Here is an 18337-nt window from a genome sequence, read left to right as displayed (position 1 = left end):
TAAAAACGAACATTTGTGGAGAAGCTACCATGCACAGGCACTGATAAGCAGCCACATCCCTATCTATGAAATCATTAAACACCTGAAATAAGCCTCTGAGGTACATATTATTATGCCCATTTTACGGGTCAGGAAACCCAAAGAGGATACAAAACTTCCACAAGATCACTCTGCTAATCAAAGGCGGATCAGAATTTAAACTTAGGTCTGTGTGACTTGGGAACAGGTGTTTCAACAGATTGCTTGCCTCTTAGAAAGCAGCTAGTTCAAGTGGCTCAGAAAAGGCTGTGTCCTGCCCAGAGTCACACAGCTTACTAGCTGCACAGCCAGGGGATTAAAACCCAAGTGTTCAGTCCCCAAGGTTACAGGAACTCGGGTGTGTTCTTCCTTTGAGGAAAATTGTCATCTTTAAACATATTGTTAAAAAAGAAAACACAAGATCCTCAAATAAATCCTTATTGGATAATTTAGGTTAGACATGCAGGATTATCAGGAAATGCCTTGATAATAACATAAAGATTTGTTGTCCCCTCCCCTGTGAAAGCACTTTGGATGGGTAGTTTTCCAAGAGGCATCTGCATAAATATTAGCATCAGGAAGAGAAACTCTAGGCACCATCCTCCTCTGAAAGCAAATCAAATCAGTAACATGTGTAGGTGTGTCTGCTTAATGGAGTGGGTGGAGAACAAGACCAAAGATGACTCTGTGTCAAGTGAAAAACATCTTATATAGGGCTAAACATATGCAGATCCCATTAGAGTAATGCAAGTCACTTACAGATGTTACCTGGCAGCTTTGCACCTGGCTCTGTGAAAAATACTAATTGGCTTCAAGGTATAGTCAGACACCTGATTGGCTGGGTTGCAAAGGAAAATTTCACATCCATCAGTGTGCTAAGTTTGTAGCAAAGAGCCTATACAGGGCAACCTCTGCACAATGGCGTATGTGCTCAACGTTGACTAACTCATACACCGAGCTCCAGGTAGGAAACTTAAAAATAATGCAGTATTATCTCCCAGCCACCTATAAAATGGAGCAGAGATTCATGTGTGGAGCTGGGAATAAGGAATACCAACTTCAAAGTCTGTGCTATTAGGCTGTGGGTGAGGCATTTCGCCCATTTACAAGAGGAAGGTTCAACATTCCAACTCTGTACACATGAAGAATGGTTCTCAGATGAAAAAAATCAATGTTGCCATTCCTTGCGAAAATATTAATAATGCCTTGAACAAACACCTCTTCAAGGTGTCCAGAACACTTGGTGTGGTTCTCATTGTTTCCCACTCCTTTCCCATTGGTCTCACCGTCTCACTCCGTGGGCAGGTATGTGGATGGTATTCCCAGGAGCAAACACAGTGAGGTGGTTGGGGTGCTGGGCTATGGACCCGGAGCTCACCAATGGCCCAGCAGGAATCACGCCCCAGCGCCCTGATGCTGTGGAGTCTCCCAGCCTGATGCAGAAGGGGCTAAGAGTAGGAGAGGACAAAGATTTGTTTACTAGGAAAAAGAAAAACTCCAACTGCCACATCGTGGACTTCTAACTCCCAGAGAGCAAAACACCAAAAGCTCGGCCTCAGGCTAAGCCAAGGAACGAACAAGAAATGCTTGCTGTTGGGGTTTGGAAGGGGGACACAAAACCTAAAGTTAAGCAGTCAACTGCTATGCATTTCTTCATTGGATCCAGAAAGTCGGAACCCTTGTTGTAACCCCAACACTAAAAATCTTTAAACCTCTTTTGGTTGATCAAACTGTCCCTAAAGTCACATTATACCACGGTAATTCCACCACCAGCCATGAAGGAGGCTCTGAACAATGCCTGACCTCCTGCTGATCTCCACTAAGTATGCGTGTGTGGCTCCTACATAGTTCTTTCAGACTGGTGACAGATTGGTCAGCCAAGTTCTTCTTCTATCCCCAGAAGTAACTTTCAGCTCGGCTTTGGGGGAAAAGCACACAATTTCCTTGTTATTAAGGACAGAGGCCCTCAGACCTCCTGACACCAGACACTCTACTCGGAGCCCTGAGGGCAGAAGCTGTTGACCATCGGCATCACTGAGCCATCCACCAGATCTGAGGAACTGCCCGTTAGGCATTCTTGCTCTGTTAAAAAACTTCAGTCCAAAACGGAAGATGGTAACACATTAAACTAATTTATTTGTCTTTGTATTTCTACATGGAATATATGTACTTCACATATATCTTGAGCAAAAACTTCAAGTTAATAATTCCATCAGTTGCATTGTTTTCAGGTTTGTCTGATTTTCCTCTTCGTTCCATTTCTTAAAATTTAACATCCTACACAACCATATGTATTCTTGCAGTTTTCATATCATGGTAATATGTACTCAATTATGTCTGTACAGAAAATTGATGTTCCATACATAAATCCTTTCAACAGAGTCAAATATAACATGTTCACCATAGGACTCTGCATATGGTTCTTAATTCACCAGACTGCTATGAAAAACATTCCTCCCCTGACAAAACAAAACTCAAGCTCATAGTTTATGACAGACACACACTTTATGTTATGTTAGGCCAATGCTGTCAGTCCTCCTTCCTCTACTGGTCTGCAAACAGATCACAGGATGGTATCTCATGACCTGAGAACCTTCCAGGCCAGGTGACTGCGGCGTGCACTGTCCCCACTGTCCAACTGGGCTTGGGAGATAATTACCACGTGACCACTTGAGGGGGCATTATGTCTGTGTGGGGCCGGCCAGATGATGAAGGGCGAGAGAGGAGAAACAGGGCACACCCATCCGTACTCCCCTCCTGCTAGAAGTTGGAGACCGAACAGTAGCCTATCCTTCACTTACACTAAGCCTGGGATCCAGGCATTTGTGCAGACATATCCAGTAATACCTTCCAGGGATAACAGTTTGGTTGTGTCAGCATTCCGATTACCAATGCCTACGTTTAGAGTTCTTTATGCAGTCAGAAGTGCTTCAGGCCAAAAGCTGCTATGGATACACCTGAGGCAAGAAAGAAGTAAACCAAGGAAACAGGCACTTTCTTTGGTATTTCCATTACAAGATAAATACAAAAATCAATTTTAAAATATGATTGGGCTGATTTCTATTTTTTCCCCTTGCTTATTTTGGTATGAAGGGTAAAAAGCCAAGTTTCACCAATGGCTTCTAAGAAAATCCACGTGTCTACAATTCTGGTTTCTGATACCTGCCCTTAGAAGTGAACCAATCAATACTGTGTCCTGAGGGGCAACTGGGCCAAGCATCTCCTGAAATAGAGGTACAAAAGAAATAGAAGAGGTGCCTGCATGAGAGCTCACGGTGTAAATGAAGTTACATAAGATATAAGATTAGTGTCTTCAAGAGTTGTATGACAGAAAAAATTTAGTGTAAATTCAATTTTAGCAATTCAGATTTAATTTTAACTGTGTTGGGAAAACGAGACAGACAAAACTTACAGTTTATCCTTTACAATTTTAAAGCAAAACAAACACAGTATATATGTATCTATGTATGTATGTATATAATTTTTACATATTGGTTTAAAAAAAACCTGTTTGCAAGGGGAAAAAAAGGCCCAAACAAGTATATAGTATCTGAGTGTAAAATAGAGTAGAATAAAATGCAGACTGAATACTTAAGTACCAAGAAGCTGAGGAACAAAGCATACAATCAGATCTGAGTGGGGCTCATTAGCGAGGGCTGCATTTCCTTGTGCAGCCTGCTCTCTCCCCTGCACTGCGCTCTACAACGTTCCAGGACAGCCTAACAGATGCTGACAAAGCAGATGTCGTCTGACATCTCACCACTGCAGGACAAACATTATTAGATAATTTCATCCCACTCCAGAGGCATAGAAGCCAAGATGTAAACACTTCTAAAAGCAACTCTTGATTATCCACATTTACAGAAGGAAAGAGCAAAGGCCCTGGTAATCTAAGAGCAGATAGATGGAAAGATCATGGAGTTGGCTTTGGAATGCACTTATTTGCAAATATAGGTGTATCTAACATTCAAGAAACTCACAAATCAGCTATGAATATTATAGTTATACGGAGTTATAAATCTCTGGAAGTTAGAAACCTTTTCACCGTTTGATTAGAGCAACTGACAGCATAGAAAATTAAGTGATAATCTTAAAACACATTCTTAGATGGGCGACTAAAGATCTATGGGTTCTACTAGACAAGCCTTTAACTGTGCAAAATGTAATTCTGGAATTTGGCATAAAAGCATGGCATGAACAAATAACCCAGTCCACAGTTGGGAATATTGGAAAGTGATTTTGAAAAATTCTACTGAGCACTGGCAATTCTCTTTCAAATACTCTAAGTGATCTCTTCTTGGTTCAGTTGTCTCTCTTGTTAACCTTAATTTTTTCACTACCTCTCTTCCTTTCAATAAATTCAGCCTTCTTATTCTCATCTTTATTATATTGAGCCATTTCTTCATTTCTCTCCCAAGGTCTGCTGCTTCAGCTTCACGAGCCGTCTTCTGAACTTTGCTCTACATCTTTTCCTAGGAAGTTTTTGCCCATGAAAGTTTCAAATAAAATCTCTTCCAAGTTTTGTCGATCCCCACTCAAGGCAGAGAAACCGACACTGCTAAACTCTACAAGTGAACTTTCGCTATGTGCAGCTGGATGGGCATCATAAGCTTCTAGGGCAGAATTCAAGCCATTAGGCAGTCCTTGTTCATAGTGCCAAATGACATGACCCTTCCAGAAACGTTTTACAATCTATAACCCGACGTTCAGGGTTATCAAAGAATGAGTACCGGGCCATGAAAGCCCCTTCATTTTACAATGATTCCCACATGTCTAGAATTGGTGCAGTATAATGGAAAGGTAAACAGTATGTGCTTCAGGGTCAAGCCAAACTGGATTTGGATCCTAGTCCCACTACTTATTACATAGTTTGGCAAAGTTCCTAAACTCCTCTGACCTTACTTTTCTTTCTTCATCTGTAAAATGGGGATATAAATAGTACCTATCTCTTAGGGGTACTGTGAAAATTAAAAGATAATGTAGGTAGGATGCTTGGCACAAGGTGCTCAACAAGTATTAGCTATTATTAATAAAATCTCTTGGACTTCTGATAACGAGCTGATTCCAATTTCTTAGTCTTTAGCACTACAGCTTAGATGTCAATATTGAACTAGTATTTCAATGTGATTTTCATCTTGTCAAAACTGAATTAAGTTTCCCACTGTTGATTTAACTTTCCAGGGGCATCTTCCCCCTCTAAGTTGAGGTACTTATGTGAAATTTACAGCTAACATCTAGGGTGAATGATCATATTCTGCCCATGTGAAATAAAACTCTCTCTTGATGTTGGAGATTGCATATTTCTATCTATATTATAGTCTGTTCAGACTTAAAATGTTGACCAGTGCTGCTAGGCACTACTGAACTGAGCAGAGGGGGAAAGGGTTATTATGGCAGGAAGAGAAATGAATAGTACTTAATGAACTTGCATTTCAATTGAGCAGGGTTTTTAATAAAAAAAAAAAAGCTTTTTATAAATTCTTTTGCTCAGCAACAATAAAAAAAGGAAAAGAGCACTCAGCTGGGAACAATAGCTACTCAGCTCATAAAAATCATTAGAAGGAACATTTTCTTTGTCTACCATGCCCAGCAATTTCACTGGTGGGCAATGATCCAGGTCACTTAGATTCTACCTAAAAAATGAGTCCAGAGAACTTCTCAACTTTTCCAGCTAATAAATTAAAATTCTAATTTTCTAAGGTGTCTAACTCTACCATAAATAAAATTCGGCCCATATTTCAGGGAATTCTTTTGACAAGTAGATGATACTGCTCTAGTGTTAATGGGATATGCTCTTTGGGTTGCCTTTCTGTTAGGAGGGAGGTACGCTGCTGACACATTCCCTCACTGCCATCAAATCCTCATTGGAGCCAGAGGCCTTTAAGGAGGTGACTGTGGGTGAGGAGCTGAGTGCCTGTGGATGGTATGGTTCCCAGTGCGCAAAGTGAGCTGGCCTACTTGGATATTTAACTTTGCACTGCAGCCTCTGGAGCTCATCTTAAGTGAGTTGAGTCAGAGAAACTTCAGTATTTTTGACATTAAAGGCCTGGCTGATTCATCTCCTCCCACAAATGTCAGTAAACTACCTTAAGCTAACTGCCAAATGTGTTGAAGATACGTCATTAAAGGCTCTTTTTGTATTCAAGATTCTCCATGACAATCAAAGGATTTCTGTCCTTGGACAAAATACGTTATTTCTAATAACCAAGCTGGGTAATCACAAGCATGCCTAGTAATAAAATTCAGTATTTTTTTTTTTTTAAAGATTTATTTATTTGACAGAGAGAGACACAGCGAGAGAGGGAACACAAGCAGGGGGAGTGGGAGAGGGAGCAGCAGGCTTCCCGCGGAGCAGGGAGCCTGATGTGGGGCTCGATCCCAGGACCCTGGGATCATGACCTGAGTGGAAGGCAGACGCTTAACGACTGAGCCACCCAGGTGCCCCAGAAGGAAGAGGGTCAGAGGGAGAAGCGGACTCCCCGCTGAGCAGGGAGCCCGATGCAGGACTCGATCCCGGGACTCCAGGGTCATGACCTGAGCCGAAGGCAGTCGCTTAACCAACTGAGCCACCCAGGCGCCCTTCAGTATTTCTTAATTCAAAAGTATCAGGAGAAAAAAAAGTTCTCTATATTTAAGAATCTGTTTTTTTCTATTTAGTTTGAGCATATTACACATTTTAAGAATGTACTTATTTTATATTTTTACTGCCTGACATAGTATTTAATATTAGCTGACTTACTACAATGCATTTCAAACCAACTAAAAGGAATGGTTTGAAGACTAAATAAAACAATGTCTTCCACAATCACCATAGTTTTTTCCTTACTGAACTTCTCTCCACTTTAGACTTTATGCTGGAGATTGGCGCCATCAACTATGGTCTAAATGGCATTCTGTGCTGCCTTTAATTAACTGTCCATTTGACTTAACACTTTCTCTGGAATCTGGGAAGTAACTGTTTTATTTTTAAAAGGTCTTTCCTGCTCTCTCAGATTGCATCTAAGTTGTAAGAATAAACAGAAACTGCAATATCAACAAAGAACTTAATTAAGAAGAATATGCAATGAGAGCAAATATGTAAGAGCCATCTTTACTGAGGATAGGTGACCATTCAAATAAGCTTTTTTACAGATAATAAGGAGTTGAGGTAGCTTTTAAAATCCAATTTCATAAGTACAATGCCTTTTACAGAATGACTACTGAATTAACATCTACCTAGAGTGTTCTTGTGTCATCTGAAACTACTCTAGTTTACTTGAATTCTACACTCCTGACAAAACTTTTAAAGCAATGCCTTAACTGATTTGAGTAAGGGGGGAAGAAATCTAAACTCTGCCTTGCTACTTATTAAAAATGGCCACCAATTTTTTCACGATCCTCTATATCCTCTCCCTTTGAGTCTAGGCAGGCTCGATGCCTATCAGAACCACTGCCAAGACCCAGCTTGAGTTCGCAGCTTCCACTTCCTGTCTTTTCACTTTGTCTTGTAACACAGCCGCCATAGTGCGATGATGCTTCTCTCCACAGCCCTGTGGAGAAGCCTATGTGGAGAGCAATCGAGGCTCCTGGCTGACCGCCCTGGTGAACCTCCCAGCCAAAGCCAGTACTGACTTGGCAGCCACATGAAGCGGCTCCTTCACAGTATTTAAAAGGTATTTTAAGATAGATGAAATAAAGTGGTTCAGTTTACCTGGGATGACCCAGGATTTGTAAAGGAATACTGGAAAATAATGCTGGTACCCTGTATCTGAATCTGGTTTCTCAGCTTTGGGATAGTAATGTGATGATGACCGGGGGCGACTGGGGAGATAATATGCAGTGTAAATTAAAGGGCTGGTCCTTCAAGATCATGTGTCCATCCATTGCTTTTGAAAAACCCTGTACTCTAATCACACTAATAAATCCTATTTCTGCTAATTGTGACTGATCTCAGGGGAAACAACACCCACTCATCAATCATGTGGTATATCTCTTATTAATTGTATTTAAAGCCCAGCTCTCATGCCACTTATTCTATGAACCGCCTCCTTTATGTGCTCAGTTTAAAATATTCTTTTCTTTTTTAAACTTCTTTAACATATCACCTGTACTTCTCTAATAGTGTGATTTACCTTTCCTCTAAATGTGACTTCTTTGGGGTCATGATCCATGGTTGGTTCACACCTGTAACTCTCAAAGGACCCACTACAGTGCCTTACACATTATAGGCGGTCAATAAATATTTGCAGAATGAATAATTGAATAAATATACAGTACTGGAAGGCTATAATTAAAGACAAATTCCTCAGACTTCTTCTACCTCTTTTTCAGCCTTTCCTCAGAGGGCTCATTTTGCAAATCTTTAATCATTTTAGTAGCTCTCCAAGTTCTCATGCTTCAGTTATAGGGTCTCAGACAGAACACAGTTCCTGAAAAAGTCCTAACCACTATTTTACAAAACACCACTTAGTAATTTTGATTGAGTTTCCGATCATTTTCTTATGGGATGGCAGTGTTTGATCTCAAAACCTTACATAGGCAGAGTACTAAAGTCCTCTAAGGAAACAAGGGACAATGTGAATATAAGTATCAGCAGTAAGAAAATTTCTACTTATTGCTCATAATTCCCACATTACTGATGATGATACTTGAGTGAGGGCGGGGAGCTGGGGGAACTTAGGACTAATGGAATAAAAACTTAAAATGTATGACTATCACAGAGAAAGAAAGAAAATGAAGAAGACCGGTTATAGAATTTTAAGGTGTTCCTTTAAAAGATAATAAAAAGATAGGGGCGTCTGGGTGTCTCAGTTGGTTAAGCATCTGTCTTCAGCTCAGGTCAGGATCTCAGGGTCCTGGGATTGAGCCCCTCATCGGGCACCCTGCTCAGTGGGGAGCCTCCTTCTCCCTCTCCCTCTGCCGCTCCTCCTGCTTGTGCTCTCTCTCTCTCAAATAAATAAAATCTGTTAAAAAAAGATAATAAAAGATAGATTGTTAATCTTTTATTATTATATACCTTAAAAGTGGAATAAATGATTGTGGTCAGTACATGTATGAAAATTATGAACACCGTGGTTTAGACTACTTTGCAGGACTTTTTTGTTTTATATTCTCCCTTTTTTTCCTTCAGAATGATTCTTAAGCATCAATCAATGTTTCGTGGTTGCTTCTAGCAAGTCTTTTGCTTCATTTATTTTGGTTGCTAAGTAAGGAGATCCACCTGAGAGGACAAAGAAAAAATAAATGGATTAAAACACACTTCATTTATTGACATTTTTTAAAGTCTCAAATAAAGAAAAACGCTCTTAATTAGAATTCTCTGATATTTTCCCACACATTCATCCTCTTGACAAATTATTTTATAAGCTAAGTAGAAATCACAACAGCATAAATTAAATTTTAGTGAAGCACTACAGATACCCAACAATCAAAGATAACCTCTGATAAAAATAATGAAAGAAAGCTATGATCAGGAATAATTTAAAAAAAACTCAAACATTTCACTGGTCAGACGTTGTCATTCAAATATTTGATCAGAGAATTTTTTTGAAATTAAGTGGATGTTTAGGTAAATAAAATAACGGTCTCACTCCAAGACTTTTTTTTCTGTAAAGGGAAGAATATTCAACTATGAAGGAGGGTAACCTTCTGAAGGAGGTAAAGCAATCCAGGGGACCTTTCAGAGTCATATCAAACCTTACATTTCCAAACACACACACACACAAATGTTAGAAAATGCAACTATGTACTATCCAGTTATAAAAATCATATTTATTAATACAGGTGAATGAATAAATGATAATAAAAATAATATTAAAGGAAATGCTCCCTGTTCTCTGAGATGATCCTAATTAGAATACTTAAGTAGTAGTCTTAGATTCAATGTGCCCTAAAATAAAATTACATCAGTTCTTTTTAGAATTCTTTGCAATGAATTCTTTCTAATGCAAACAACAAAGGAGGAAATTGAGCTGAATTTCAAATTCAGAATCATTATAAATCACAAAGAGAATCTGACATACAAAAATACTAGCCCCAAACAGTCACATTAAAGCTATTTAAGCATTATAATGCCTTCTAACTTCTAGTCCTGAACACTTACACTGCTTAACGCTTGAGCTAACAATCAAATTACGGTTCACCAGTCTCTTTGTGTTTGTTTTTATTTTTTTATTCTCCCCATGAGTACAAACCACCTATGGCTTTTGAAAACCTCATAAGACCTCAGTAGCTTACAACAAACCAAAACACATCTAGATAGCATTGGTGTGTAAATTGTCCAGACTATATCCAAGCCTTTTATTAATATCATACCACCCAGTTTATATAGGAAGAAGAAAGCAGGGAAAACAGATCAACAAACATGGTGTTGTAGTAGAAAGGGCAATGCTGGAGGAAACTATATTTAGCTTTTTGCTTTTTGCCCTTGAGGATACTACTGACATTTCCATATCAAGATCTGAATTGCTATAAACACTTACGGAATATATCACGGAGTGACCTTGAATATACAGTAGGAATTACAAATGAAGTGGATGAAAGTTTCCATATGCCCTTGGTTATGAAATAAATTGATTTCATGATTATCTCTGAAAATGATCTTAGAATTAGGTAATGTCAATCTTGGTAAGATGTTTGAATGTTTAGAGCTACCAAGGTAATGCGAGGCATTTTCTAAGTCCTCAATTAATATTAAAATATTAATAGAACTCAAATATAACCTGTAATTGATTATATGCACTCTGGATATTTAAATCATGGGCCATAATGTGATCATTTAGCAGATAGAAAAAAAAAACAAAGGCACTTAAGATTAAAAGTTGTATTAAATATTACATTTACTGATGGCAAAGTTAGAGAAAAAGAACTGACAATTTATTTAGAATACTGTTGAACTACCACTCACCCTCTTTAAGTTAGAGGAACACTGAACTTTCGATTTATGTGCATGGTAGAAACTTTGGTCTGGCTCTCATTCTACCCTCATTCTGTCTTCCTAAAACCTGGAAAACTACAACTCCTATATTCTCTTCAAGTAGTGTTTGATTAAAATTAGGATCTATCCATGAGGGGCAGTCTTGTGAGATCTGGAAGGCTCAAGTGATAGAAAGGCTTTCTTGCTAGCACTTGTGCAGTTCTAGTGACAGTCTACGAGGTTGTAGCTCCCTGACAGAGCAGCTCTATCATTATTTGGGGAGTCATTTTTGTAGGCCAAGTCTAGAATTTACTCCATCAGACCTCCCAACAATCTGTAACCACTAATCCATTGTACTCAATGCTCTCCTGTTTAGAACATCCAGTTTCTGGCACTGAATCTTGACTGATATAATAACAATGTAGGATACATATCCTATATTTAATGGACACAATCTACTTTTGGATCTTTCAGTCCTGCTCAAATTTCTTGGGAGAGTCATCTGAATTCCATCTGGTTAGAACACTCACCCTCACACTTGATCTCTATACCACTGTACCTTCACTAAATACTGCCAGAGCTCTTCTGCCTTTGGCTGCCATAAACTATTGTTTTAGATCAACCACTGACACCAACTAGAAGAGCTGAATAAAATACAAACACATCCAGGGCACCTGGGTGGCTCAGTCATTAAGCAGCTGCCTTTGGCTCAGGTCATGATCCCAGGGTCCTGGGATAGAGCTCCGCATCGGGCTCCCTGTTCCATGGGAAGCCTGCTTCTCCCTCTCCCACTCCCCACTGCTTGTGTTCCCTCTCTCACTGTCTCTCTCTGTCAAATAAATAAATAAAATCTTTAAAAAAAAATACAAACACATTAGTATGAAAGCACTAGAGTTCTACCAAGTCAGCCAGGTCTTGAGAGCCAAGATCCTAGAGATAAGAAAAATGCATTGTGATGAGCCCAACATCTGTGATGAGCCCATTATTTATATCCTTCACAGGAATCAGACACAAAATAGTACATACTACACAGTTCCACTTATATGAAATATTAGAGAAGACATATCTAGGGGCACCTGGGTGGCTCAGTCAGTTAACCGTCTGACTCTTGATTTCAGCTCAGGTCATGATCTCAGGGCTTGTTAGGTCAAGACCCACATCGGCCCCTATAATAGGAGCGGAGCCTGCTTAAGATTGTGTCTCTTGGGGCGCCTGGGTGGCTCAGTCGTTAAGCGTCTGCCTCTGGCTAAGGTCGTGATCTCAGGGTCCTAGGATCGAGCCCCACACTGGGCTCCCTGCTTGGCGGGAAGCCTGCTTCTCCCTCTCCCACTCCCCCTGCTTGTGTTCCCTCTCTCACTGTGTCTCTCTCTGTCAAATAAATAAATAAAATCTTTTTAAAAAAAAAAAAAAGATTCTGTCTCTCCCTCTCCCTTGGGGACTCCTTCCCCCTCAAAAAAAAAAAAAAAAAAAAAGACATACCTAATGTAATCCATAGTGGCAGAAAGTAGAATGGTGATTGCCCCAGTTGGGGTTAGGAACTGGTAATGGCAAGGGGCACCAAGGAACCTTTTGAGTTTTAAAGTGTTCTGTCTTAATTGTATTAGCAGTTACATGGTGTATACATTTGTCAAAATCCATCAAACAGTGCGTATCAACAGACATATTTTATTACATGTAAATTATATCTCAATATAGTTAAGTTAAAAAACATGATGAACAAACAATCTAAATGACATATATAAAACCCTCCACCCTGCAAGTATAGAATATGCCTTCTTTTAAACTGCATGAGGAACATTTACTGAAGTTGACCACATGCTAGGTTATAAAGCAAGTCTCAACAAACTTTGAAGACTCAAATCGCAACAAGCAGTGCAACTTGGAAGTGTGTTTCATGCACTAGGGCTGGTTCACAGGTGTTAATGGACCACAACTAGATAGGTTTAGATATTGAGAATAAGTGTTTAGAAAATATAGCCATTTATTTAGTAGTGTGTATCTGTAGAATCTAATAATAATAATAAAAAAAAACCTGGGGCTTTGCTCTTAAATCTCTTTTTACTTCAATTTTCTAATAAATTCATTTTTATTATATTTTTTAAAAAGTTGCTAGTCCAACAGAGATTGGGGAAAAGAAGCAAGTCCTCTATCACAGATAGTTTGAAAAGTACTATATGAAGTATGCTGACTTTAGTGGAATTAAGCTGGCAATCAATAATAAACATACTTAGGGGATCCTAATGCTTGGAAATTAATCACTATATTTGTAAGTAACCCGTGCATCAAGGAAAATATCATAACAGAAATTAGCATTCAAGAGAATTAACAGAGTCAAAGGTTAGTTCTCTGAAAAAAACTGATCAAATTCATACTGAAGCATTTGAAATTTAAATGAAATAAACTCCAGGAAAAATGTAATGTATCAAAACTGATACAAGAAGAAATGGGATACCAAAAGAATCCTATCTTTTTGAGAAATTGAATCTATAATTACAATCTTCCCACAAAAAAAAAAGCCTGGTCAGGATGGTTTTATCAGTGAATTTCTCCAAAAACTAGAAGGAAAAAAAAAAACACACATTTCAACTCTTTTTATGAGGCTAGCATATCTTTGATAACAAACCCTGGTGGAAGAATCACAAGATGAACACAGATGCAAAAACAAACAAAATATTAGCTTATCAAATCAGGCTAAATATCATGACCAAGAATCCAAGACTGGCTTTAACATTAGAAAATTAATTAATGTAATTCATCACGTTAATAGAATAAAGAATAAATATCCTATAATCATCTCAATAGATATAGAAAATGCAATGCACATTCATAACAATAACTTTTAGTAAACTAGGAACAAAAGGGAACTTCTTTTATGTAACAGAAGTTACCAAAAAATATAGCAAACATACTTAGCAGTAAAATGTTGAGAACTTTGGCTCTGAGATCAGCAACAAGAAATGGATACCTACTATCATAATTTCTATTTAACACTATATTCAAGGGTCTAGCCATTTTAATAAATGCTCCCCTCATTCCCCCCCAAAAAAATAACGATTAGAAATTGTCGTTCTTGGGCGCCTGGGTGGCTCAGTTGGTTAAGCGACTGCCTTCGGCTCAGGTCATGATCCTGGAGTCCCAGGATCGAGTCCTGCATCGGGCTCCCTGCTCAGCGGGGAGTCTGCTTCTCCCTCTGACCCTCCCCCCTCTCATGCTCTCTCTATCTCATTCCTCTCTCAAATAAATAAATAAAAATCTTAAAAAAAAAAAGAAATTGTCGTTCTTCACAAATGACATGACTATGTAGAAAATCCAAAAGGATCTAAAGACAAAATTATAGAATTAAATGAATTTAACAAGTTGCTGGATACACAATAGCAACATATACAAACTCAACTGTTATGTCCTAGAAAAAATAACTATATAATATAAACTTTTGAAACAACACAATTTATAATAGCATTTAAAAAGTTGATACCTAGGGATAAATTTCACAAATTAAGCATATGACTACAACCCAAACACTGAAAAGCCTTATTAAAACCAATTAAAGATCACTAAATAAATGGAATGATATGTCTTGTTCCTGGCTTGGAAAATTCAATATTGTAAAGATGTCAATTCTCCTGAAATAGATCCAGATTCATGGCAATCCCACTCATAACCCCAAAAGGTCTGTGTGTGAATTTGTATCTGTGCACTTGCACCTGTTCACATGCAAATCGATGTGATAATTCCTAATTTATAATAACTGCAAAGGGCCAAACACAGTAAAAAAATCTTAAACAACAAAAATTTGCAAAAATAAAGATCTGTTATGAAGCTACACAAATTAAAACAGTGTGGTATTGGCACAAACACAAAGAAATTAACCACCAGAAGAAGAGAGAAAACACAGAAAGGTCTCCATATATATCTAGTTACTTGATTTATAACAAGGTAATACTATAGATTACCAGGGGAAAGAATGTCCTTTTCAGTAAATAATGCTGGACCACTTGGATATCTATATTAAAAAAACTGAAACTTTACCCTTATCTCACATGATAAAAATTGATTCCAGTTTATTATAAATATAATTATGTAAGATTAAAATAAAGATTTCAGAAATTATCTTCATGACCTTCAGACTGGCAAAAATTTCCTACACAAAACAAAACACACTAAGTATAAAGGAAAAACTGGACTATATTAAAATTAAAAATTTCTGTACAATGAATGGACACCATTAAGAGGCAAAAGCAAGTCACAGAGAGAAGATACCTACAATACAAAGACTCACGTCCAGAACACCAAAACATATGGTGTTCTCAAAAGTCAATAAAGAGACAACACAACAGAAAAAAATGAATAAAAGCAGGATATTCATACCATGGAATACTATACAGCAATAAAAATGAGGGAATCATTACTACAGCATTCACTGCTACATAATAAAATCTCACAAAAATAATAAATGAAAGAAGACAAATACAGAAGGCTGCACGCTATATGATTCTACTTACATGAAGTTCAAAAAACAGGCAAAGTTGATCTATGGCAATAAAAGCCAGGACAGTCATCACTTTTAGGGAATGGGGAGTGACAGGAAACATGCCTGAGGAGAGGTTTTATATGGTTTTCTTAATCTGGATAATAGCTACATTTAAACATTTATAAATGGGTTCACTTTGTAACAATTCATTGAGTTGTACACTTATGATCTGTGTACTTTCATGAAAGTATACTTCAATTTTTAAAAGTTTATTGAAAAACTTACTGAAATATGTTGACTTCCTGCAGTTTGACGACACTATAAATTCATACTGTACAAAAATCACAAGGGCTCAACAAACCTATGATCAAGACCATAATGATGAGGACAGTGACTAGGCATTATTCTACTTTTCTACTTTCTTCAAGCCCATAATCTCATTCCAGGTCTCCTTCCTTCTGGAGAAGATTGAAATCATGGCTGTGATTTGTCATTTAAATATGTCTATTTACCCATTAGATAATAAATACCTTGAAGAGCAATCTTGCCTTAGATATCTATGTATTATCAACACACTTCTGAGTATACAGATAGGGCTTGAGATACTCTTTTGGAGGAGTAGGAAAAGTGATGAGTCACTATTCCATTGTTTTCTTGCATCAGGTACCAACTTCACAGAAGTAAAACCACTCCAAAGACACAGAAAACAGGTAAACAAGAGTGTTACAAGTAGGTGCTTTAAAAAATAAATTCGGGGGCGCCTGGGTGGCTCAGTTGGTTAAGCGACTGCCTTCGGCTCAGGTCATGATCCAGGAGTCCTGGGATCAAGTCCCACATTGGGCTCCTGGCTCAGCAGGGAGCCTGCTTCTCCCTCTGACCCTCTCCCCTCTCATGCTGTTTCTCTCTCTCTCTCTCTCTCTCTCAAATAAATAAATAAAATCTTTAAAAATAAATAAATAAATAAATTCGGAGGGGGGGCAAAGATGGCAGAGGAGTAGAGGACCTTATTTCAACCGGTCCCCTGAATTGAGCTGGATATCTACCAGACCACTCTGAACACCCACGAAATCAGCCTGATATGTAAGAAGATATATCTGGATCTCTACAAACAGAATATCCCCGGCAGTTGGTTTTGAGGCATGAAGTGGGGAGCTGTGATTCTGTGGGCATATGTGGGAAGATAAATGGAAGGGGGAGGGAGCCTTTGGGATCCTGCACTGCCAGAGCATGAAAGCCTCCCGTGCTGGGGATTGGGCACAGACTCGCAGACTGGTAGCAATAGGGAAAGGACTTTAAGGCATCTCCTGGACTGAAACCTGGAACTGCAGGGACGCACGTGTGAACTGGGGGTGGCTGGCAGTTCTGGAAGCACAAAGGGCAGAAATGTGCCCCGACCTGGAGGCCAGGACTGGGAGCACTGCTGAGGGGCGCACAACCCAGGTCACTGTGGTTTTAGCAGCACAGACAGAAACAGAGACAGTCTGGCCTGGAGAACTCACTGAAGAACAGACTGTGATCTCTCTGTTTTGAGGCAGAGGTTTGGAAATGGTCACTTCTCTGACTCTCCGAAGAGATGCAGAAAGCCGCCAGGGAAAGCCCCCCAGAGAACAAAAGCCCCAAAAAACTGAGCCCATCCCCTCCCACAGGGGGCAGGACAACTCTGCCCAAATAGGTTCCCTGAGTAACAGCGCAGCAGGCCCCTCCCCCAGAAGACAGGCTGAGAGAACAAGGGGCTGATAACCCTAAGGTCCCTAGAAAACAGGTGCATCTTGCTTGCATTGTGGTCGATAATTTGGACTCTGTACATTCCCTTAACAGAATGACTAGGAGGAGGAAGTCCTAAAATAGGAAAGACTCAGAGACTGTGACTTCTGCCACAGATTTACAAATGGATACAGATATAACCAAGATGTCGGAGATGGAATTCAGGGTAGCAATTGTTAAGACAACAGCTAGAATACAGAAATCAATTAATGGCAACATAGAGTCTCTAAGGGCAAAATGAGAGCTGTTCTGACAGAACTTAAAAATGCTATCAATGAGATCCAATCTAATCTAGATACTCTTAACAGCTAGCGTAAACAAAGCAGAAGAACGAATTAGTGATCTAGAAGACAAACTGATAGAAAAGAAGGAACAGGAGGAGGCCTGGAACAAACAGCTTAAAATCCATGAAAACAGAATTAGAGAAATAAGTAATGCCATGAAACATTCCAATGTCAGAATTATTGTGATCCCTGAGGGGTGGAGAAAGAGAGAGGACTAGAAGATATATTTGAGCAAATTTTAGCTGAACTCTTCCCTAATCTGGGGAATGAAACAAGCATTTGTGTCCTAGAGGAAGAGAGGACCCCCTCCCCCCACCTGCCACAAGATCAAGGAGAACAGACCAATGCCCCGGCATGTAAGAGTAAAACTCGCAAATCTTAGAAACAAGGAAACCATCTTAAGGGCAGTTAGGGGGAAGAGATTCCTTACCTACAGAGGGAAGAATATCAGAATAACATCAGAGCTATCCACAGAGACCTGGCAAACCAGAAAGGCCTGGTGAGACATATTCAGTGTATTAAATGAGAAGAACATGCAGCCAAGAATACTTTATCCAGCAAGGCTGTCATTAAGAATGGATGGAGGGATACAGAGCTTCCAGGACTGGGAGAAACTGAAAGAATATGTGACCACTAAGCTAGCCCTGCAAGAAATATTAAGGGGGGTTCTAAAAAAGGAGAAAGACCCCAAGAGTGATATAGAATAGAAATCTACAGAGACAATCTATAGAAACAAGGTCTTCGCAGGCAACATGACAATAAAATCATATCTTTCAATAATCACTCTCAACGTGAACAGCCTAAATGCTCCCATAAAACGGCACAGGGTTGCAGATTGGATAAAAAGATAGGACCCATCCATATGCTGTCTACAAGAGACTCATTTTGAACCTAAAGATACATCCA

General features: G+C 39.0%; 2 protein-coding genes across 2 annotated transcripts in view; one reads left to right on the top strand and one right to left on the bottom strand.

Moving 5' to 3' along the window:
• EPSTI1 (epithelial stromal interaction 1) overlaps window positions 1-18337 on the top strand; it is a 289769-nt gene that overhangs the window by 87988 nt on the left and 183444 nt on the right. The window lies entirely within an intron of this gene.
• Window positions 2130-18337, bottom strand: part of DNAJC15 (DnaJ heat shock protein family (Hsp40) member C15) — an 85727-nt gene continuing 69519 nt past the window's right edge. Inside the window, exon 6 of the mRNA XM_025875266.2 lies at window positions 2130-9217. Coding sequence (XP_025731051.1) covers window positions 9147-9217 — 71 coding nt within the window. The 3' untranslated portion in view covers window positions 2130-9146. The remainder of the gene's footprint in view (window positions 9218-18337) is intronic.

Source organism: Callorhinus ursinus, unplaced genomic scaffold, assembly GCF_003265705.2.
Source record: "Callorhinus ursinus isolate GAN/ISIS: 27379988/994484 unplaced genomic scaffold, GSC_fseal_2.0 scaffold7, whole genome shotgun sequence".
In the NCBI taxonomy this organism is placed as follows: domain Eukaryota; kingdom Metazoa; phylum Chordata; class Mammalia; order Carnivora; family Otariidae; genus Callorhinus; species Callorhinus ursinus.
The sequence above is the reverse complement of the archived record's forward strand: the minus strand, read 5'-3'. Positions and strand labels throughout refer to the sequence as shown.